At 36.3% G+C, this 23,401-nt stretch overlaps 3 protein-coding genes, 2 non-coding genes and 1 pseudogene across 10 annotated transcripts; 3 read left to right on the plus strand and 3 right to left on the minus strand.

Moving 5' to 3' along the window:
- The first annotated feature begins 886 nt into the window (after positions 1 to 886).
- LOC147491587 (monosaccharide-sensing protein 2-like) lies at positions 887 to 6,128 on the plus strand. The gene is given in 7 exon segments (XM_086565450.1): positions 887 to 1,026; positions 1,101 to 1,184; positions 1,265 to 1,831; positions 2,615 to 3,348; positions 3,351 to 3,560; positions 4,095 to 4,282; positions 5,223 to 6,128. Coding segments are annotated over 6 exon segments (2,217 nt in total). The 5' UTR covers positions 887 to 1,026; positions 1,101 to 1,105; the 3' UTR covers positions 5,662 to 6,128.
- Positions 6,129 to 11,070: 4,942 nt separating this feature from the next.
- Positions 11,071 to 11,813, minus strand: LOC147491588 (RING-H2 finger protein ATL8 pseudogene; annotated as a pseudogene). The gene has a single exon (XR_015199814.1). The product of XR_015199814.1 is annotated as an RING-H2 finger protein ATL8 pseudogene (transcript).
- A 2,185-nt stretch (positions 11,814 to 13,998) lies between these two features.
- LOC147491589 (small nucleolar RNA snoR117) lies at positions 13,999 to 14,080 on the plus strand. Its single transcript, XR_015200497.1, has one exon. It is a non-coding gene; the product is annotated as a small nucleolar RNA snoR117 (small nucleolar RNA).
- A 42-nt stretch (positions 14,081 to 14,122) lies between these two features.
- Positions 14,123 to 14,210, plus strand: LOC147491590 (small nucleolar RNA snoR116). Its single transcript, XR_015200496.1, has one exon. It is a non-coding gene; the product is annotated as a small nucleolar RNA snoR116 (small nucleolar RNA).
- Positions 14,211 to 15,797: 1,587 nt separating this feature from the next.
- Positions 15,798 to 18,959, minus strand: LOC147491591 (FKBP-like peptidyl-prolyl cis-trans isomerase family protein). 2 transcript variants are annotated; one of them, XM_086566860.1, is made up of 6 exons: positions 18,679 to 18,959; positions 17,980 to 18,050; positions 17,807 to 17,893; positions 16,433 to 16,582; positions 16,252 to 16,311; positions 15,798 to 16,011 (listed from the first exon to the last, which is right to left on the minus strand). In XM_086566860.1, the coding sequence occupies exons 1-6, from the start codon at positions 18,911 to 18,913 to the stop codon at positions 15,958 to 15,960; spliced, it is 657 nt and encodes a 218-aa protein (XP_086422986.1). In that variant the 5' UTR covers positions 18,914 to 18,959; the 3' UTR covers positions 15,798 to 15,957. The 2 variants fall into 2 exon arrangements, with proteins under 2 accessions (XP_086422986.1, XP_086422987.1); XM_086566861.1 differs by having other exon boundaries at positions 17,986 to 18,050; positions 18,679 to 18,952.
- A 164-nt stretch (positions 18,960 to 19,123) lies between these two features.
- On the minus strand, positions 19,124 to 22,191 carry LOC147491592 (F-box/FBD/LRR-repeat protein At5g56420-like). Of its 4 annotated transcripts, XM_086565932.1 has the most exons (4): positions 21,558 to 22,190; positions 20,982 to 21,443; positions 19,757 to 19,930; positions 19,124 to 19,657 (listed from the first exon to the last, which is right to left on the minus strand). In XM_086565932.1, exons 1-4 carry the CDS (start codon positions 22,077 to 22,079, stop codon positions 19,385 to 19,387), a joined length of 1,431 nt encoding a protein of 476 aa, XP_086422058.1. In that variant the 5' UTR covers positions 22,080 to 22,190; the 3' UTR covers positions 19,124 to 19,384. The 4 variants fall into 4 exon arrangements, with proteins under 4 accessions (XP_086422058.1, XP_086422060.1, XP_086422057.1 ...); XM_086565934.1 differs by having other exon boundaries at positions 19,124 to 19,586; positions 20,982 to 22,191; XM_086565931.1 differs by having other exon boundaries at positions 20,982 to 22,189.
- Between the last annotated feature and the right edge of the window lie 1,210 nt (positions 22,192 to 23,401).

Genomic DNA, 23,401 nt, shown 5'->3' on the forward strand with positions numbered 1-23,401 from the left:
GGTTGGTGATAGAGGGGGTGAAAAGTGAGGAGGTGGCGGTGATAGAGGGGGTGATAGTTATGACTTGCATTGCAAATGCTCTTACAACGAGCTCCATTCTCTTCTGACACTGTGGACCAATCAGTTGTACTGTTGTCACTTCACAAGTTTACAAGGCTAAACTTTTGCTCCCTACTTCGCCTCCTACCGAGTCGTACTGTATATGACCAATCACAAACTCCCTCTGTTAATTTGTCCTACTCGCTGCACGTGAAATTGTTGCTTATTAGCCTGTGATGCTCTAAGAACAGCTATGTGGAATTAAATAGTGCATTTCGAGTTTAGAGTGTGAAATTTGATTGCAACTCAATTTCGGCCCTATAATAACAGTTTGATTGGGCCCACCATATCAATTATTATAACCTGGAAGGTTGTTTTCTTACACGTATTTGCTTGGGACTTCAATTGTTTTCTGATTTATAGGTGCGTCCTTTTGTTAAGTGCTGTTCAACCCAATATAACCTGACTATATTTGTTGTCAACTCCTCTCGACTTGAATAATCCCTCTAAAAGCAAAGAATTTGAACTGAGGATGAAATATAAAATAGATATAAAGTCCAGGGAAGTGAAAAAGAAAAATGACTCTCACTCCATATAAAACAGGAGAGCCGAACAGCAAACCACGTTCTTCCTCCCATTTTCAGACTTGATCTGGTAATTCTCATTTTCTCTCTCCAAATATTAGGGTTTCTTTTCTGATTATTATGATTGTTTAGGTTGAATGGATGAAATGCAGATTAATTAAAACTAAACTAATTTGATTGATTGATTAATATTTTCAGGAAGTTGGAAGTTGGAAGTGAGTGTTTTAGGGATAAAAAAAAAAAAAAAAGGATCGGTCTGTTTTCTTGGCTTTTTGTTAAAAGATTATTTTGTCTGGATATGAAATGAAGATTCCGTTAAAGAGACAGCTATTATTATTATTATTAGTTTGCATTCCATCATCTTCGCTCTACATCTGATCCCTGATTGGTTTCTTTAATCTTGGTAATTTCTTGCTTACTGCTTTACTGATTGATGAATGAAAGTTTGTTTGAATATTATTCTTACTTAAATCTTAGGAAAGATGAGTGGAGCGGTACTTGTTGCTATTGCCGCTGCGGTTGGTAATCTGTTACAAGGATGGGACAATGCTACAATTGCAGGTAACTTGTTTAGTGTTGCTAGTTCAGATTCCAATAGTATAACAAGTATACAGTGACTCATTGTTTGTTATTATCTGCAGGTGCTGTTCTTTATATAAAGAGAGAGTTTGAACTGGAAAGCCAACCAACAATAGAAGGGCTCATTGTTGCGATGTCGCTAATTGGAGCTACAGTTATTACGACGTGTTCTGGACCAATATCAGACTGGTTTGGTCGCCGTCCAATGCTCATAATCTCGTCATGTCTATATTTTATTAGTGGTCTTGTAATGCTATGGGCTCCTAATGTCTATGTTCTTCTATTAGCAAGGCTTTTAGATGGTTTTGGAATTGGTCTTTCTGTTACACTTGTTCCTGTGTACATATCTGAGACAGCTCCACCGGAAATAAGGGGATTACTCAATACTCTTCCCCAGTTCACTGGTTCTGGAGGAATGTTTTTGTCTTACTGCATGGTATTTGGGATGTCTTTGATGGATTCACCAAATTGGAGATTGATGCTTGGTGTTCTCTCTGTTCCATCTCTCGTTTATTTCGCTTTAACAGTATTTTTCTTGCCGGAATCTCCAAGATGGCTTGTGAGCAAAGGGCGTATGCTTGAGGCTAAACAAGTTTTGCAACGATTGCGTGGCAGAGAAGATGTGTCAGGTGTGATTTTAAGTGTTGTTTCTGCCTTTAGTCAATTAATTTTCTTTTTTCTGTTTTAGGTTCTATTTATATCGTAACTTGCATGTTTACACTGGGTATTTCTACCTACATATTTTTTTATTGAGGTGTATGTTTGCTAATTCGGTTTTGCATTCTGGATCTGACCCTACTTCGATTATGTAGCAGAACAGTGGTTATGATTTTCAGGATCGTTCTTACCCTCTCACTTTGCCCTGCTCCGTGAACCTGGCTTTTTCCCGTAATAAAATTCAAATTATCGAATAAAGATAATATATTTGAATCTAGAACGTTGAAATAACCTATCCAGTAAATACTTATGACAGACAATACAAGTGCGGTCCAAATAAATTTTCAGGTTAAAAATCTAGACCACATTTAGTTTTGTTTAGGTGGTTCATATGACGAAGAGTCCTGTCTTGTCGGCTTCCTATACAATGACTCAAACATTCTTCCTGTTGTTGTTTATGCCTGTTGTTTTGAGAATGTTGAATGTGAAACTCATTTCTTGTCTTGTGCTATATACTTAAAGTATGCTTTATGGAAATATAACATTTTTTTGGTGCTCTCTACAGCCAGAGGCATGATTTGTCATACTAAACTATTAATGCCGCTTACCCCTTTTGAACTATATCTTTTGAGCTAAAAACTACTTTATCAGATATGCTTTGGAACTTATGATAGTTAACAATTATATTTATTTATTTATTCATTTTTTAATTGTTGAAATAAGCTTGTTACTTAGAAAGGTCTGGCGATCTGCAGCTGAGATGGCTCTGCTAGTTGAAGGCCTTGGATTTGGAGGTGACACATCTATAGAAGAGTACATAATAGGCCCAGACAATGAACTTCATGATGACCTGGAACCAATTGACGAGAAGGACCAGATCAGGTTATATGGCACTGAAGAGGGACTCTCCTGGGTTGCAAGACCTATCCCTGGGCAGAGTACTCTTGGTCTCATGTCTCGTCATGGAAGCATGGATAGCCAGAGCATTCCTCTTATGGATCCTTTGGTCACCCTCTTTGGCAGTGTCCATGAAAAGCTTCCCGAGACAGGAAGCATGCGAAGTATGCTTTTTCCCAATTTTGGCAGCATGTTTAGTGTGGCAGAACATCAAGTTAAAAATGAACAATGGGATGAGGAGAGTCAGAGGGAGGGAGAAGACTACACATCTGATGTAGCTGGCAATGATTCTGATGACAACTTGCAAAGCCCGCTGCTGTCCCGTCAGACTACAAGCATGGAAAAAGACATGGTGCCACCTGCTTCTCATGGCAGCATTTTGAGCATGAGACGTAACAGCAGTCTCATGCAAGGGAACGCTGGGGACCCAGTTGGTAGTATGGGTATTGGTGGTGGTTGGCAGCTGGCTTGGCAATGGACGGAAAGGGAAGGTGAAGATGGGCAGAAAGAAGGAGGATTTAAAAGGATCTATTTGCACCAGGAAGGTGTTCCTGCATCTCGTCGTGGGTCTCTTGTTTCACTTCCTGGTGGCATGACGTCCCTGCAGAAAGTGAGTATATTCAGGCGGCAGCTCTCGTAAGTCAGCCTGCTTTGTATTCAAAGGATCTGATTGACCAGCATCCGGTTGGTCCAGCTATGCTTCACCCATCTGAAGCCGTTCAGGGGCCAAAATGGGGTGATCTTTTAGAGCCAGGAGTGAAGCATGCTTTGTTTGTTGGCATAGGAATTCAAATCCTTCAGCAGGTGAGAGAATAGTTTCTACTGAAATCCTTTAGAAGTTTTGTTATCTATTTTAACATGTGTCTGGATGAAGCTCATATCTAGGTTGCATTTGTTTTATGGATCTCCCAACTCAGCACCTGAGAAGTTCATAGTCTCTTTGGCTGCAGAAATTGTACTTGATTTTTTGCTTTCTTGTTTGAAGAAGAGAACAGGAAGTTCTACCATAAAGAATCTTTATATGCCAATAGGCCGAGTGACTATAATCTTTATTCTTAAAAATATGTTAGCATAAAGAGCTTTGTTCATTTGAGACCACAGATACGGATAGAAACTCATGAGCTTCCTTTGAGCTCATAGGACAGTGGGAATTATGTTCAATTAGGTGTGGTGTTTGTTTTGCAGCCCGTCTTTGTTCCTTTTTTTTTTTACTTTTGATTTTTAACAATCTTGAAGAAAATTAATTACTGTAATCAGTTTTATATAAGGGGGGCCAAAGTTTATGTTTTTAATGACCTTCTGTTTTCTGACAAACTTTTATGCATATTTATTTTGCAGTTTTCTGGCATAAATGGAGTCCTCTACTACACCCCTCAGATTCTTGAGCAAGCAGGAGTTGGAGTTCTTCTCTCAAACATGGGAATCAGTTCAGATTCTGCATCTCTACTTATTAGCGCTGTGACTACCTTGTTGATGCTTCCTTGTATAGCTGTTGCAATGAGGCTCATGGATATCTCAGGAAGAAGGTGATTCTTCTTCCCTCGTCTTTTTGCATAGCATAATCCAATCAATTTTCCTTCCAGTGTCGGTTTTTCGCTGAATTCTTGCCGTGTACAAATATCCTTTTTTATTATACTTTATCGCTTTACCAGTCTGAATCATTTTATGCATTGAAGAACTTCCAATGACGGTTCTCAGTGGAACTATTTTGTATAACTGAGTTACAAGCCTAGAGTGTGAGGGATTTTAGTAATCCTAGCTTCTCTAGTCGTATCTATCTCGTTCAAAGTTACTTTATGTTATTGTATTGGTGATGACTTTTATTAAATTGTAGATCACACACTACTTTGACCTTCTGTTACCCGAGTGTCTTATCTGTTATGCTGTGCTCATTGGTCATCAAGTTAAAAGATCTACTACACCTTTTTTTTTCATAACTGAGAGTGAAGATGTTTTACATGACGGATGATGGCTGATACGTCAGCTCAGTGATTGTGAAGCAGCTGATAAGCAAACAAAGTTTTTCAAAACAATGTTGTTGCTTTCTACAATAAAGAATGCTCTTAATATATGCTAATATTCAAATGATGCAAATGGCATTATTACATCTATCTTATCGTATGACTGTCTACAGACAGTATCGGTCAAATATCACCACTGTTTCCTAGTATCCCACACTATGCTTTTAGTGTAGGGTAATTTTAAAGTTGAATGACACATACTTTAAAATATCCATGTCGGATACGAGATTTACAAAGTAAGCTATGCTATTACATACCTCAGTTTGGATGATTGGTGATTGTGTTTCCTACAAAGATCATACTTTGTAAATCTCGTAGAATTTCTTGTCACCCTCATGTATATTTCGAACGATATATGCTATTAAGATTTCAGCTATTTCTGTAGGTTTCATTTTTTTTTTGTCTCACATAATTATTTGTCGACTTAACTGATATGGCTCTGCAGGCGGCTGCTCCTCTCCACTCTCCCTGTTTTAATACTTACACTCATTGTTCTTGTGATTGGCAACGTTGTGAGTATGGATTCTGTCACCCATGCGGTAATTTCAACCATCAGTGTTGTGGTCTACTTCTGCACCTTTGTTATGGGCTTTGGTCCAATACCCAATATCCTCTGCTCAGAAATCTTTCCCACCCGGGTTCGTGGCCTCTGCATTGCTATCTGTGCGCTTGTATTTTGGATTGGAGACATCATTGTCACCTATTCACTCCCTGTGATGTTAAATACCATTGGCCTTGCTGGCGTCTTTGGTATATATGCAGTGGTGTGCTTCATCTCATGGATATTTGTGTTCTTGAAAGTTCCAGAAACCAAAGGTATGCCCCTCGAAGTCATTTCGGAGTTCTTTTCCGTTGGTGCAAAACAAGCTGCCAAGAACAATTGACTTTGATTGTTAAGAGATTGGAAGTTCCAATTTTGTGAGTTTTGGCGTTGGGCATTGGTAATGATGCTAACATGCTTCTGTTTGGGGATTCTGAACTTCTTGTTTTGAGCTTAAGGGATGAAGGGGCGTGGTGATAATCCAGAAAGGAAAACTGAATATAGAGAAAATAGATTAATCGGTGAAACGTGTTAAGGGTGGTTTTCTTTTGCTTCTGAGTTGTTTGAAAGCAAGAGACTTTGATTTATTTCACCGGCACCCATGACCCCCTCCTTCTGTTATTGGTTAATTGGTACATGCATTTTCCTTATATAGTTTTGTTTTAGGTGTACCGAGTAGATTGTTTCATTAATTTACGTACTTTTGTTTAAGTGCTCCAAGTAGATGCCTTCAAACTGTAAGATGAACGGGTTATGCAATATCCTAGCTGGCCGTTCGCTACTTAAACTTTACTCCGGATTATCCTTGGACATAGGTGCAAAGCCCAAAAAACATTTTGATGCCAAGTGCCCTGCTGCATTCTTCTTGGCAGGTAGCCTTCAGCTCCGTCCCCAAACATTGGCGTGTTACGGTCTTACGGAAACAGTTGTTATCTAAGTTTTTCGGCCTAGTCACTGTACACATTTCATTACATTTGTTCCATTTGTTTGTTTTTTGGTAACAAACATTTCTTCATCTTTCGCAAGGGTTGCACCAGCAGATCAACAAAATATTGCCAATGTTTACACAGTTTCAGAAACACTAGGTAGTAGGTACCAAATCTTAATTAATTTTCTGCCATGTATACACTCGCCCAAAAATATATCATTCCCCATTATGTCTCATTTCTACTACCACCACTCCCTTCCTCTCTCTCTTTTCTCCATTCTGCTCCAGTTACAATTTTACTATCTGTGAGTTTCATTTTCCTGAATTCCTTCTTACGTGCCAAAATCTCCTAAACATTGACAAAAGTTACACATTTTCGACTCTGTCATGCTATCTCCATTGCAGGGGTGATGTGGTAATGCCCAAAAGTTTCTTGAAATAGCCCTCTTCATTCTTGAGTCTTGACAGCACCAAACGAGTCAGTAATCACATGCTAAAAAAAAAACTGTGTGACGAGGGAAGGTCAAGAGATTGAGTTCTTCTTGACTTGGTTAATTGCAGGTGTAGATTTAGTGTTTGTGATGCTAAGGAAAAAAAATGTAATAAAACACATTGAAATACCTCAATATGGTGGAGCTCAATTGGCCACAATCCAGCACCGATTAGCATTTGATAGTCAAACCAGGTGGTTCGAAAAATTACTTCAGAGTAATGGAGCTCGAGGCTCAGAATAACATTTAAAAGAGATGAGTTTGGTAGGTGAATCCACCCTGTTGCACAAAACAGTTGTTGCCTCGCAACTTGCGAATCATCAACAAGCTCTTGCAAATACGCAGTACGTGCCCATAAACCTCATGACCTTTGGGAAATCTCTAATTTGCTCATTATAACAATGATTTCGACTTCTATGACCTACACGAGTTGAACAAACCCTCAACCACCCTCTCGTCTTCCTGCAACCCTCTATCGATGATGTAACGTCTGAATTGAGAACTACGAGTAGCTTAAACTGAAACATGATTAAATGAACATTGCGTGAACCTTACTTGCCAAGAAAATGAACATGGTCTATGGAGTGTTCCAACCGATTAATTTGCTAATCATTTAAACATGAAAAATGTAGGTTACTGCACAACTATTGCAGTTCTATACACAGTTTGGCACGTAAGTAATATAGTGAACACGGTACCAACGCCACTAAGAGTAGGAAGTATGCTAAAAAATTACAAACACAAGTAGGCATTAAAAAACTGTTTAGTTGAGCTATACTCATCATTGACATAACTGCAGCCAACGTAGAAGTAGTTGCAATGTTGCATTACTTGCATATAGTTTCACTATTTAATTGTGTGCAGAGCTATAACCATATACATAGTACCAAATTTTTAAATCCCATTTAAGATAATAATTTAACATATGTAATTAATAGTTTCCACTTAATCTTTCGGATGATTACCATAGACGATTTATTTTAGTCCTTTAGTTATATATAATTGCAAAATCTAAATGCATTGCTTATTTTAACTTGTAAAATTCCTTTTGCCTTCAAGACAATGTTGGCTTGTTTCATGTAGGTTTAAAAGACAGATTCCAACCTGAATATTTTAAAGTTCGGCCGACTCAAGTTCAGTTCGTTTCTGGCACAGACGAGTTTGTCTCGTACCAGCCGAGCCTGAATATATATTATATTAGAACTCGTTGAGACACTAAGCCCAGCTTGAGCGTACTGAAGCTCACCTTATTTGGATCGCCCTCCTGCCCACATAAAAAACTTGGTGGAATTGAAGAACAATATTCTTTAATTTGGAAGAAAACATATCTTATCTGCGGTTATAGACCAACAGTTACTTAAACATGTTCACTTGCTTCGGCCGGATAAGACAATGCTTAAAATATTTTACAGACAATTGGTTATCAAAGCTATCTAAGTGGGAATCTGTATTGATTAACTGGATCGTTGTGCACTCCTGAGTCCTGTCACTCTCTTTTCTATCTTCCACTGCAATCAACCAAGTAAATTGTAGGTCACAAGTCTCACGTATTGAGGTACCCTGTATATTTATACACCACTTGACTATATTCCTCATTATACTGCAATCTTATTGAATCCAATGTTAAGTTCATTTATCTATTTATTTTTTTAGTTTCAAGTTTCAACTAAAAATTCATATAATCTTGAATGGATAGAAAGAATTTAGTGAAGTGGACCCAAATCCGAGGATAAGGCGATTTTGTTGTGTACGCACTAAAGAAATCCGACAAAACTACTATCTATGCCCACATTCCCATATTTATGCACTACTAATTCTGATCATAGTAAAATAATCTCACAAAAGTATTGATCAGGACCATTCAATTAGTGGACCAACATTTTGATAAGACTCAATACGGACTGTAGGAATATCGATTAGTATTTCTCATAAGCATGTACTCCTACTTTTGCGCCTACTCGCCAAAAAGACAATTCTCGTAATACTTCTAGGAAAATTTAAGAATGTGGCCCTTTTCTTGTTGTGGTAGACACAAATGATCCAACAAATTTATTAGATTTGATCTAGCATTGTCATATTAAAACATCACCATTGATCGCCCAATTAATGAACCTACATTTTGATGGGTCTAAGATACTAAGCTACCGACCATAATGTTGGATTAAATCTTGTTCTAAGCACATCTGCCGGTTTGATTTAGTCGTAGTCTTGATGTGCCCAACTCATGTCACAATAATGTTAACTCTTATTGCCTGAAAGTAGCTAGAGTTTATACTAATATAGTAATACACTCATTTTATTTTCAGTTTACCTACTTGAGTGTTGATTATACTGAAGAATTGATAGAGACGAACTACCAAACATCTGCGGAGGAATCGTCTTTGTGCCCATCTACAGAGGTACTTGTTGAATTTCTCCAAAAAGCATTGTGTGCCCAACTATGGACTTGAGTGTCGTAATTTTCTTTATTATACAGTTCAATTATATGAAACCATCTGTGTTTAGCTGGTACAACGCAACTAATTGTCGCTGCAAAATGAAGATAAAGTTTGTTTATGGAGTAAAACTATAAGGAAGAAAATGTAAGAAGAGATAATAGGAAAAATTCAATAGTTAGTTGGAGACTACTTGCATATATATATAGAGAGATGTTTGCAGTGTTGTTGTTTTTATTTTTTATTGTTTCGGGTAAAGATATATATAGACGTTCGCAGTTGAGTGAATGAGTCCTAAGATAAGTAAGATTTTGTGCATTCTGCTGTACGTTGACTCTCGAGTGTTAAGATTAATCAACTTTGCAGTTGTGGGCTAAGATAAACTTATTTTTAGTACAAGACTCTATTTGAGATTTGAGTGACATCTTGTACAAATGAAATCACAAGTTTGGCTTGCCAAAATAGAAAGATGAAGTTAAATTTAGATTCAAAGACTAATAACCTTGTATGTCACACAATCTCTTAAAACTATGGTCGGAACTCTATGCTCACATGCTCCACACCTCACTAATTTCTGTTTACTTGTGAATGCTAAACTCCAAAATTTGAGTGAACTTTCTTGGCCCCTCACCTTCACATCACCTTCACATGCTAGTCATTATTTTTCAGTTCTTCACGTAACCACTTGTCACAATATAGTAACATCTATATTTATTTTTGTTTTTATGTAATAAAATATGAACTCAAATTCTCAAATATAGGACCACATTGTATAAGAGTATGTATTACTGTATTAGAAATTCCAGTTTTTCCTGAAAATGAAATATGAATGTCTTATCTCATAATTTTTTTTCGATAATTGACTTCCTTAATCTTATCTCATGTATTCTCATGCCAAAGCCACATAGAGTCACAGATTACATTTATGAGTGATTCCTTTTTCAAGAAATAGGAGGAATACGAGAGAGACAGATACATGAGAGGGACAAAGAAATATCTTAGATTTCTCATTTACCTTTAGTGTGCAGTGTGCACTGTAGGCACACTATATGTCCGGTAGTAAATTTGTGGACGGCAAAAGTTCGATACACAATTATTCACCTAAGATTTGAAATTTTCAACAATAATATTTTTAAATAATTGGTCCAATAAAACGCTAATGGTAAAAATACGATATACGTGTTTTAAACGGGTATAATATGAATGTATTCTTTTAAAATTCAATTATATATTTTATATTTACAACTTTGATATATAAGTACATAACGTTTTTATTTTTATTTTTACAATTTTATTCATGAAAAAATAATACAAATGTCAAATTTTTTGTTCTACTTACTATTACTAATACATTTATTTTTTGTTCCAATTAAGGCCCGGCCCGTTTTTTTGAATTTCAAAAATCTGGACATTATAATTCGACAATTATAAGTCCGGCCCAACCAATTTGCGAATTAAACAATATCATTCAAAAATTCACCGAATTATTCATTTTATTCGCCAAACTTTATAATTCGTAAATAATTTGGCAAATTACTAGGTATGCCTGGAGGTTGAACTTTTATTTTGAGGTTAAGAGCTTAAGAGTTGAGACTTGGGGATGATATATATTTGTTGAAATATCCACCGCTCAGCTACAAAATTGGCACATTAACTGTCAAATTCCTAAAATTTGCGGCAATTGTGCCATATATCACAAAGTCACAACTAACACTGCTACTGTGCTGCATCATGCCTCATGAGAATTCCAATTATTTCTTAATAAAATATAGAATTAACATAAATAATCCACACCATTTTTTTTCCCACTTTTTTGACTGAATATTTTCCTTTTTCTGTTATAACTTATAACAGCCAATATTACAGAGACAACAAAGTGAATCACCAACTTCACACACTACACTATAAATTAATTTATAAAAAACGAAATAAAAAAAAGTTACAAAAAAAAAAAAAAAAAAGGGGGGGGAAAGAAAATAAAGAGAGAGATACTCCTGCTAGGGTAAAAAACTATTAACATGATCTTCCCTAGCTTCAATTACAGCTCTAGAACTAGTAGCAGAAGTTTCAGGTACACCCCCACATTTCTTACACCTTTTAAAAACCAAAACCCGACGACACGAAGGACATGATGAGTGGGACCCAAGCCACATGTCAATACATCCAACATGAAACCCATGTCCACATTGTGGCAATACTCTTATCTCATCACCGTCAACAAACTCCGTTAAACATATTGCACAATCAACTAACTTTCCGTTAACTTCTTCTCCGTTACCGTTAAATGTAAGTCTTGGTATTGATCTCAGAATTTTTTTCTTCAACCCTTTGTTAGCTGCTACATGTAACTGGGATCGAAGTGCGTCGCCAGTGTAGCGGCGTAGCCAAGCGCAACGGGCGACCGCTACGAGCCCCACGACACATATTAGCGCGCATAATAGCGCGGCGAGGATCACGACGAAGTCGGAGTCTACGGCTAGTGGTGGTTGTGGTGGTGGTGATCCCGGAGACGAGTTGTTTCCGGTGAGAAACCTTGATGGAGCAGACATGAGAAAAAAAAAAAGAGTGTGAAGAGAGAGAGAGAAATGTTTTGGATGTGTACTCTCTATTTTTTTGGGTTTGGGGGGTTTTAAAGGAAAAAGAAAAATAAGGAGGGAAAATTGGGGAAAAAAAAACCCAAAACAAGAAAGGGGAGGGATTTTACTTGTGGTAAGTGGTTAATTACCTAAATGCACATGAAAAAAGTTGGAATTGGTTTCGACTCCTTTTGTAAGTCTTTTTGGAATTTTTAATTGGAGACTAGGATATGTACGAATCTTTAGTAACTGAATGGTCCATGGTCGGATTCTCTAGTGACAAATTTGGTCCTTATTTTATGGGCTTCTTCTAAAGTTAAAGTCAGCTAAGTTTGTCTCTAAAGCAATAAAGCTTCTGTTAAGTTACTTTTTTGTATATTGCCTGCTCATGGGTCACCGTTTTTTTGCTCAACAAGAAGTCCACAACGATATCTTACTTTTACAAACAACAAGAAGAACAAATCATCTAATTTTACACACTACCATACATATCACAAACTTTTTCATATTTGATGTTAGTTGGTATAATTAACAAGAACTTCAAAAATATTAGCGGGCCGATTTTATCGATCTTGACTTAATTCCTAGACATTCATTGTCTTGAGTTTGAATTACTTCCCAATGCATCCATTTTGACTAAAGTCAGTCAAGATAATAAGTTCAAGCTTTAAAACATCTCCATTGGAAGGTGTAAACAGTGTAAAATTTACCTCTCTAAATTTTAAAAAATTCTTTCCAATGGAGATTGTAAACTGTAATTAATAAACTAATAGCTAATAAAACAAGTGTAGAATTCCTCACCCGAATACAAGTTGTTGAAAAAGTAGTGATGCCCGAATTTAAAACATGTATGGACGTCACTTTAGTTCGTAAGTGTTGATTTCTAATTTTAAATTTGGACGTGAAATGACATGGTCCCTCTTTAAATTAAACTCAAACGGTCACTCCAAAATGACGTCCGAGTTTTAAATCTAACTTTTTTTACATTTCTCCATTGAAAGCTATAAAGTGTGGATAATAGTCTATAAATTAGTGTGTAAATGGAATTGTTAAATCCTAATGACACCTAGATAAAACCTATGTAAAGGTATAATTTTAAACCCTTGATTAGAAATGCCCTTAGCTTCTGCCGGCCTAATGTGTCCAAGGGACTGTTATGATTTGCCCCTCTTTTTGTAGTTGTGTAGTTACTTCAGCTTGATTTCCAAAAAGTTGAGCGTTATAATATAATGCTCTCATAAGTCACACCAAACAAACATGTAAAAAGTTGGTTTCCTAGGAATGTATTCAATGATACAGACAAAGTTTATTACTTAGAAATTTGGAGGCTCTACCTCTAAAATCTATCTTCTCAGTCTCCCGCGACTCATTATGCCTAAGCTAGAAATGAGAAAGTTGCACCATTGAGCTATTCCAATGTTTTGAGCTGAGAGCCTTGATATCAAAACTTCATCATATTTTGCACAAAGACGAACAGATAAGCGCGCATGTTATCGAAACTACACGTACTACAGCACTTCTAAAGCATTACAACATCAGTTGAAACGACAAAGTATTGAAATTTACTGACCTTAATCTGCTAGTGGTCAATATATCATATCATTACATTCCTTTGTCATGATTACATCTTTGACAAAACTCGCACATTTGTCAAAAGATTATTACGCTATCTGCATTCATTATCCAATACGCTGACATGGTTAAGTCCAAATAGTAGATACTTAAGGGAGTTAAGGCCAAGCAAACCTTGCTGAAAATTTAAGAATCAGATGCTTGCACATGGTGGGGCTCTTGATTCCATATTGACCATAGGATTGTACAAAGGACCAAAGAAAAATTGTTTGCTTTCAAGAGTTTGTGCCTCAAACACGAGCTTGCCCGAAAAACGCGCATGCCGTTTCTCGGATGGGACTAAATTTCCACTGTTCCACTATTCAAAGCTTGAGGGCTTCGTTGTCAGATTGATGGGCTAGTCTGGCCCAAGATCATTTGACACCCCTTAAGTTGCTCATTCCTCCGCTATTTCTTTGGGTCCAACATATTCAGGGATATCTAAGTAATTTACTTTTAGTCATGAAAATTAGGGTTTAGATTCCAACTATATATACGCTCTATTCCACTTGCTTGAGTAAACCCCCATCTCTTGTTTGTTCTCCGCCTCTTAGTTTATTTGTCTCACCTCTCATCTACCATAGGCTCTTTGCATGTCTCATCTTTTATAGTCAGCTGAATGAACTACTTTTGAGTTTAGGCCTGTGATGTGTAAAATTGTCCGTACCATCTGAGATCATTTTCTCTGATGCATTCTTCAAATCAATTTTTCCTGAGGCTCTATTTCAATTTTATTATTTTTTGTGAAAGATTATATATGTAGAGGCAGTGATGATGTTTTATATACCATCAAACTTTGAAAGCTTAATAACAAGCTTGTTGATGTAACTAAACTAATATACTCTGAGCCTTTCTCCCATTTCTAATATTATTTCGTGGATTAAAAACGTTATTGTAAACTTACAAAATAGATAAAAAGGCAACAAATTAGAGTCTCTGATTCGCTTGTTTAATAGTGATATCAGTGCTGTACGTTGCCAATAGAGATTGGGTTGAGATTCTGGCATTAACAAAAAAAATTAATTTGATTAATGCATTCGGATTCCCGATATTTTCGATTAAATTTACCTAAAATTACATAATAATTTAATCCCTGAGGGTGAATTGATAAATGAGTAGGAAGATGCTTCTTAGCATATCCATCAGGGATGAATGTTTGTTTAATGCATTGGACAGTTTACTGGTTTGAGCCAATTAAATTACCTATATGGCCTGTAACCAATTTACTTTGGCCGTCAATCATTTGTCGGTGTAACTTGGGGCTTCGATATCGGCCCAAAATTTCGATATCGGTTAATATAAATTTCGATATCGGTTAATATATCGGAAATATATCGGATATATCAGATATTTCGGTTTTTTTGTGACCAGTCTAAAATTTCTAAAATATCAGATATTTTGCCGATATATTTCGGATATTTCGGAAATTTCAATATTAAGTTATTAACAATTGGTCAAAAAATCAACTGATATATATCAATTATCTCAAAAATATCAATTATATCATTAATATAAATTTTCATATCGGAAATTCCGATATATTTTGGAAAAAAAGAGATTCAATATTTGGTAGATATATATCGGAAATATTGATATCGGTGTACCAATTTACCAAGATATATCGGATATCTCGGTGATATTTTAGGCCATGCTCTACACAACTTAGTTGTTTGAATATAGCAGCTGCACTGTATGTTATTTCTGACTTTTAGGTGGGCAGTTTTTTGGCTAATACATAATTACATACGGACATTTGAACTTGCCCTCTCTAAATTGTGAATAAGTTCTTAGATAATACATACTTCTTCAAATCTTTAGCTTTTTTTATTCGAGCTAAGCAAGTTAATATTTTTACCTATTAAAATTGGACAAATATGAAAATTGACAGATTATATTCCAAGTATGAGCTGAGAGGAATGCCTTTGTCTTCAAAAGTTCATATTATGGGATCTTGAGCGTGAAGAAATTACAAGTATAAACAAGAAAGAATCAAAATATGATGTGGATGTGTTCCATTAGAAAAAGTGAAAAACTGCAAATGTAATTCTGCTGCATTTTGAAAAAAAGTATAGTACAAAATATCCCGATATATCATGATATTTGGGAATATCTATTTAGATTTCTGAGAAAGATATATAAATATCACGATATGTTCAAAAATATATACGACTACAAATATTGGAGACATTTCAATGATATTTGTGATATTTGTAGATATTTTGTGATATTTAGAGATATTTAGTGATATTTTGTATATATAACAATTTTATTTAATATTTACCATTATATTTTAAATAAATATAAATAATATATCATGATATATCAATAAATATCCATAATATCCATGATATTTGTCAATATTTTAGATATATCTACGATATTTGCATGTGAAACAATATCAAATATCCCTAAAAATAAGGATATATCTACGATACATATCTAGAAATTGAATATCGATAAATATCCATATCCTGATATTTTGTACTATGCTTACAAATATATAGTTATGGAGCAAAATGGCAGTCATGCTACGAATGACTTTCTCTTTCCTTCTTTCAACTGATTGCTGTGATGCTCACCAAACACAGGCTTCTTCGTTTACGGTGACAATACTTCTAAAAGTTCCACTGTCAGTTGAAAGGTGGCTCCAGGCTGCAAAACGCATGTGAAGATCTTAATAACCTCTAGTTCACATAATGCATTGGTGACATGTTCCTAATCCTATAACCTATAACCTACTAGTAGTCACGACTGGAGCAATTGCAATAGAGAACTAAACGTCCATCCATTTTCATGACACATCACACATCACACTTTTCATGAAAGAAGAATCATTAACGAAATGATGCAAATGGAAATTTTCCAATTTCAAAAGAAGTTTGTAGGTTGTACCGGGATTTCATTCATTCCTCTTTTGCCATAACCAGCTTCTGGTGGCACAATGACAGTTCTCTGCATAATGAGAATAGAATAAAAGAGATAAAAACCAACGAGATGGGATAAACTGATAGGAACGTGGGTGGAACTTCATACAATATTTATCATGTTTTTGAAGTACAGTGGACACTCTTACCTTCCCACCTACTTTCATCCCTTCGGTTACTGAGTACATAGCTGGCGGGGGCTTTGGTGAAGCCTGAGCAGAAAAAAGCCCATTCGCGTTGTCTACAAAGTCACGCTTACGCTCTTTGCCAGGAGTAGCTCCAACCTTGAATTCATATGGCTACTTAACCATAGAGGACGTCAGCCGGCCATTTATGTATTACATTGTAGGGTTTAAAAATCTACTTGGTACTAGAGGAATATGCGTCTTGGTTGATTTAACAAGAATCCAAATGCAAACAGAGTAAAATAAAGAAGATTTTAAGAGAACATATAGGATGTAATTTTTCGGCAACAGCAGAGAAATCAGTTGGCCACATGTTTCCTTTGTAATTGTGAAGTGGACAGATGAGTCAATTTCTTGTTCCGGAAGGGAGGATTGGAGGGAAATGGCTGGTGGGAGCAAAGTGTATATACATTTCAAAATAAGGAAAAAACATTATCTGGCTACTAAGGAACCAACACACATGTAATAAGGTCGCACATCTGTTAGCGACCACTGCTCATCATCTCAGAGACTGTGTTTGGGAGATGGAAGCAACCACTTGGTTACTAGGACATTTGCAGGAGGATCATATGACATGTAATATTCAGGTACCTGATGCACTTTAGTGCAAATATATATATATACAGTGGTTTTACCAAAAAAAAAAGGAACCAACACCCACTATAGGCAAAACTGACTAACGTGTTCTTGGTATGTGTTCGCTCTCAGCCAATAACAGGGGAGGTGGTCATAGGATTCAGACGGATAGCTGAGAGTTGCAAAGTGTTTAGCACAACGAAGCACCAAAGCAGAAAAACTTCAATAAATTAAGAACTATAATTTAAAAGTAAACGAGAATCACAGATAGTAAAGACCAAGAAGGCAAGAAGTAATAAACTCATTAACAGACCTATTTTGCCAGCTTGACAGATTTTGGATGATGAAGATATTTTTAGTGATGGATTGAACAACAGAATTTACAATACTATTTCCTCCCACTTATAAATTGACAGTTTGATATTTGGTTTAAACCTGATGGAGAAAAAAATCAGAGTATCCAGACAATCATCCATTTCCTTTTTAAGGAACATTGGCCTGATAAAAATAGTATCAAAAGGAGTTGGTAAGGTAGGCGGTAGGCCATGATAAAAAGGACTTTGAACTAACTCAAAGTTTTTTTCTGAGCCATGGCTACTACTTAGTCAGTATGATTTTGGTAAGTAATTTTATGACAGCATATACATTCAGGCAAAGCAGGGTAGCAACAACCGATTGGAAGAAAAGACTGTTTCCACAACAGAATGAGGCATCTGGGTCACTTAATCAAATAAATAGAGCACTAGGACAAATGAAACAAACCTCTGCAATACTACGGTTTCCTGCTAGAAGTTTAGATTCTCGACTTGAGACTGCATCAATGTTACGATATAAGCAGTCAAAATGAACCTACAAAACCAAAAAGTGAAATAGTGAACTTTGTTTTGCTTATACTGATACAAAGGAAGATACGCCAATAACTTTATGAAATGAACCATCACTGCTGATCCTTTCTCCGCCGTCCGGCCCTTCCCCTCGACAAGATCATAGTACTTAAGGCCATCAGCTGTTCACAAGTTGAGGATGAGATGTGAAAAAGGGCAATCAGATAAAGAGAACTGCAGAGGATGTGCAGGTAAACTAGAGTAAAATGGTCAAGTTCGGGGTGAAATTTTGAAAGCAACAACAAAGAATAATAGACATTCGACCAGATCACCCAACTGTTATGAGACCAATAAAACCAGCACCGACTCTTACAGCGAAGTGTTGCGCAATCAAGAATAAACTTGTTGATTGGTACAGCTAAGACGAAAAGTGAGTAATCATCCTACAGCAAGTAAAATACTGTTGGAGAACTGGTGTAAAAAACTCAGCTATGAGAATTTTTGGTCACCTTAAAGCCTTAATGATTTTAACAAGAGATAGGCATTCTGGAATCATATAATTTTTATTAATGTATCTTAATTCTATATATCGGCTTCTATACAGATATGGTCTCCCCTCTTATCAACTAAATAACGAAATTCAAATAGAATTGGAAGTCAGTAAAAGGATACTTGTTAAACTTTGAGAATCGACCACTTCACAAGACTTATAAATCAAAAGAAACACGTTAAACATCTATGCAAATGTCAGTATCTAATAGTTAATTGCCAAAACATACATAGTTTGAAAAAGGTGAAGTGAAAACTAACAGCTGGTTTTGTAGTCTTCAAGTGGGATAACTCTCCTGTCCCTTCTCTCCCTAGCCAGTGAAGGTTGACAAGGTGAAATGAAGTTGAGCGGAAGAACAGATATCAATAAAGCAGCTCTTCTTGAAATGGGTAATGGTAAAACTAGTTGGTTTTGGTTTTGTTTTTGGATTGGTGTTGGTTTTGAGCACAGAAATATATCAACGACTAATTTCTCAAAACTTTGTACTGAAGCCATGTCCGTTCTTCTCACTCGTGTATCATTTTTATCTATTAAATTTTCTTTATCCATTGCCTATTTGTGTCCATTTACGTATATACCCTTAGCGAAGCTCAAAATCTCAGTACTTGCCATTGAAATCTCGGAATCTATCGTCAACTTCCATGATTGTTTCGGAAGATTACAAAACTTTACAATTAACTAAAATGCCGACATAAAAATACTAGATTTACACAAGGCAGGCTTGTTGGGGTAATACTAATGTGCATGTTACAAACAGAAGCTGAAGCAGAAAGAAAATTAACCACATTACAAAGTCGATCAACAAACACAATAATCCTTGAACACAGGGTTTCTTAACTGTCTCCTCACAGATCCAAGCACATACTGATCTTTGTCAAGGAAAGCGACAGTATCTGATAGATATAGGAAACTGTAGAAGTCAGAAACATATTTCACGAAATTTGTGAGTTCCCTGATTCAACCACATTAGTCGGAAAATGATATTTCAACACGTGGACGACTGGGTAACTTCTCCCTGAACTGGAGCAGTTCCATGCTTTCTCCCCACATTTGCCAATGTGTACGTGTGTCAATAATCATTTGCTCCAAACCAGTAGCATTTTCCAGCAAGAAAGTAAGAAACTCAAGTTCATCATCACGTCCTTGGACTACTTGGCCCTCAACAGACCTGATGAGATGAGACAACGAGAATTTTTGAGGGATTTTGGTGAACTTCGATGATCTGACTCTGTAATAATCCTAAGATTAGAAAGATAAATATGTAAGACATGGCAAGATTAGAGGAAACTTTCATATCAGAACATTGAACAGTGACAAATTCAAGTCTTTGATGAGCACCTCAATCATTTTCCATGTAAGAGTTTCAAGTGAGAGACAACCCTGGAGTAAGTATGCCATCCCATAGATGCAAGCACTGTCATGACTTGATAGCAGCAGCTTCAGATGTCTTAAATCAGTTAATGGAGAGAGCAGATCTTTCAAAGAAGTAACAAGTTTGTTCTTCACAAAAACCTTGTCATATGAGAAAGACAAACAATGAGCATTTTTAGGATAACATTGACATTCAAACAGGTTGTACATTCTTAAAAAGCACATCACACCGGCACCTAGAAGTAATTCAGTTGTGCATATAATTAATCTACACTGATATTGATTGGAGCAACTTGCATAAACATTTTTTTCTGGAAATTTCTACAGCCTGAGCGTAGCTAATGCTGAAATGTAAAATAAATTGAATTAAAAATGAGATCTCAACATCAGATAATGCGTGCTTCAGCTGAAAAACAAAAGATGGGAAGCATATAGAAATCACGAAATTGTATGAAAATGATAGATGCAACTGTTGATTTCTTAGGAATTAGAGTGTACATAACAAAGTGTATGAAAACCAGTAAATTCATTATATATTAATCCCAAGTTTCAAACAGGAGTGGTGTCTTTTCTCCAAATTCACACTAGTACTGGTTATGACTAATCTATCTGTGAAGGATAGTGCCCTTTGGGGGGGGGGGGGATATTTGAGGGGAATACCTCCCTTAATATTCATTTTCCAAACCAACAATAAAGCTAAAACATGACAAACCAACCAAAGATGGATCTTTTGTCGTTTTCGAGTAGGTAGATCGATGATAGCCCTCACACCCCTCCATACGACATAAGCTACGCAATAGGCAGACCAGAATTCCTTAAACTATCAACCTAGATATTATCAGGATTTCTTCCCCACAGGAGAACTATTTAAACATGGCCTTGCACACTTGAACCTTTAATTGTTTAGATAATTAGATGGTTACCTAAACTTCCCTGGGTAGTTGTGTGCCCATGAGATCCATCAACAGACTACAAGGCACACACATTATTTCACCAATAAATTCGTCCAAACTAAGAAGTAAATCCATTTCAACACAATCCAAACCACATGCCTCGATCTTGTTGTTAAAAAAATTTAGTTATCATTTCAGGCCTTGCATAAACCTAATTCCGTGCTTATAACTTCTAAACTAGTGATAATAAATGCAAATACCCTCTTTAAGTAATTTTCACAAATGAAACAAGAGCGTACCTCAAGTCCCTGCAGTGTCAAAGATTTCACCCTGGGCATCCTTTCAATAACTTTCCGTGCAGCTTCAGCAATGTCTATTTTAGGTATCTTTTTCGAATCTACTATAACCATATAAATTGCAGCATCAACTATGGCATTGTGGTCTACTGTCAAACGAACATTTCTCATCAGACCTCTATACTTAAAATCAACCAAATTCTCGCAAACAATTTGGATCACACATTTAGAATTAACCATTATCCTATTGTAACTGTTATCGATAACTAACTTCATTAACTTAACAGCACATATAACGAATATCAGAAGATGCGCATCACAACAATCTTTTAGAGTCAACTCTTTCAAAGTGGGGCACTTCAAGATCAACTTACTATCTACAAATAGTAAGTTAGGACCCCGATATCCAGTTGGTAATGCCACTTGAACCAACTTCAAAGTTGTAAGACGTTCAGCTATAAACATCTGCATGGGCAAACATAGATACTTGAATCTATCGTATCCGAAATGGTTTTCAAAATTCATATTCCCCTCCAGCTTAAAAACTGTAACATTTGAGTTAAAGATTGAATGATTCACCACAATTTCCTGATAATAATGAGCATAAATCTCAATTTCTTGGACATTTTCTTGCAATGCTATTTCGATCCAATGATTAAAATCCTCTGCCTTGTAACGCTCAGTGGAACACAAACGCAATTTATCAATCTTTGCACCCTCACGAGCACGAAGACTAAGAACACGATCGACGAATGCATTGAAACGACTGCCATGATTGAGTTGCAAAAGCCCCTCGGCCGCCATATCTTCTTCAGTAGGTATCTTCCATAAAGCAAGATCAAAGTTTAAAACGGGAACTGTTCTCCAAGTATTTCTCATTTTCTTGCAGAGGCAGCATATTTGAATGACTTCCTTCATGTCAAAATTTGAGAAGATGATAAGTAGTGCGTCTTCAGGCAAATTGCTGAAGTCTCGTTTATTGCCGGTAGTTTCTTGGTTCAGTTTCTGTTTCTTCGATGATCCTGGTTTCATTGCGTGATCTGAAGATGTTGATTCTGATTCTTTCTTCTCTTCATCCATGTTCATTTCTTCGATTTTCATGTTGAGGAGTATGGGTTCTTGTTTCTTTAATGGTGATTCTTCAGAACAAGGGTGGAGGAATGTGTTTGTAGGACAGAGCTAGATTCTTGAAAATTGGAGACCAAGATAACTGGGGACTGGTCTTTTATGGTGGGAACGGGACGACATTCCAAACTTTGTCTGAAATTTTGGATAATTCCAGAATGTTTCCTCGATCAGGTGGAAAATGCAAATTGGGCGGAATATGTCCAGATATATCGGTAAATATGGAAGATAATCAAAGTTGTGGCAACAAAATACCAGTGTTTAAAACAATTGAAATATATCCAAGGCTAAAAAAAACTAGAATTTAAACCCAAAACACTTCTGTAGTATTGAAATTGAGTCCTATTAATTTGCCGGACTCAAAAAAAAAAAAAAAAATTATTTGTGTTAGTTTCAAAAACTGAAAAAAAAAAATTTATTATAAAATGTACCATTAAAAAGTTTTCAAAAAATCTAAACTTAAAAAAACAATTCTTATAAATATGTCATTGGTCCGATATGCCCAAAAAGTTGAAAACATAAAATTTTTAAACTTAAATCCCAACCGACATGGGTCGTTTGGACTAAGTCCCAAACGACTTTGAAAAATCCCCAACGATATGGACTTAGTCCAAGCGATATGGCCATATCGTTGGAGATTTAGTCCAAACGGTGTGTCCATATCTTTATATTTTTTTCAAAGTTCAAATCCCAAACCCATATGGCCACATCATTTTGAACTTCGAGGCCGCACGCGGTGTGGCCATGTCGTTTGGGATTTGAACTTTGAAAAAATATAAAATTCTGTTTTTTGGACTCTTGACCGGTGTGGGCTAGGGGTGGGAATTTGGCCCTAACGACCCTAACCCGGCCCTGACCGACCCGACCCTAAGCCCTATAAAGCCCTCACAACTAAAGCCCTCACAGAGTTTAGGCCGGGCCGACCTACCCTAATGCCTTCTAGAGGCGGGGGCTAGGGCTAAGATTCTAAAACATAGGCCGGAACCCCCTAACAAGTTCCCAACCAAGCCCTAACCGCCCCGTTTCATACTTTCACTATAAATACACATATCATAATTGTCCAACTCTTTGTTAAATATTTTCAATTAAAATAACATTGTCCTTTGTAATTTATCACTTACACCCAAGGGTACTTCCAATAACTTGTTTTATATAACAAAACTTGTCAACTTAGCACCATGAAGAACAATGAGCACTAGCCTAATAAAAATATGACTTTTTATTCCTTTGATCATCAAGTCAAAGTCCATAACTTATTATTCTCAATTTTTCTTTTCTCACTTATTTCTTATAAATTA

Source organism: Coptis chinensis, chromosome 6 (genome assembly GCF_015680905.1).
Source record: "Coptis chinensis isolate HL-2020 chromosome 6, ASM1568090v1, whole genome shotgun sequence".
NCBI classification, from domain to species: domain Eukaryota; kingdom Viridiplantae; phylum Streptophyta; class Magnoliopsida; order Ranunculales; family Ranunculaceae; genus Coptis; species Coptis chinensis.

Excerpts from the sequence above, each read along its gene's own strand:
- LOC147491591 (XM_086566860.1), bottom strand. The coding sequence starts at position 18,913 with ATGGCTTCAGTACAAAGTTTTGAGAAATTAGTCGTTGATATATTTCTG. Across the intron at positions 17,894-17,979 it reads AGAAAGGATCAGCAGTGATG|GTTCATTTTGACTGCTTATA; the intron begins GTTCATTTCATA and ends TTGGTTTTGTAG. Across the intron at positions 16,012-16,251 it reads GAGGAATGAATGAAATCCCG|CCTGGAGCCACCTTTCAACT; the intron begins GTACAACCTACA and ends TGCGTTTTGCAG.
- LOC147491592 (XM_086565931.1), bottom strand. The coding sequence starts at position 22,079 with ATGAAAATCGAAGAAATGAACATGGATGAAGAGAAGAAAGAATCAGAA. Across the intron at positions 19,931-20,981 it reads TGACACTGCAGGGACTTGAG|GTTTTTGTGAAGAACAAACT; the intron begins GTACGCTCTTGT and ends TCATATGACAAG. Across the intron at positions 19,658-19,756 it reads TTACATGGAAAATGATTGAG|GATTATTACAGAGTCAGATC; the intron begins GTGCTCATCAAA and ends TTCTAATCTTAG.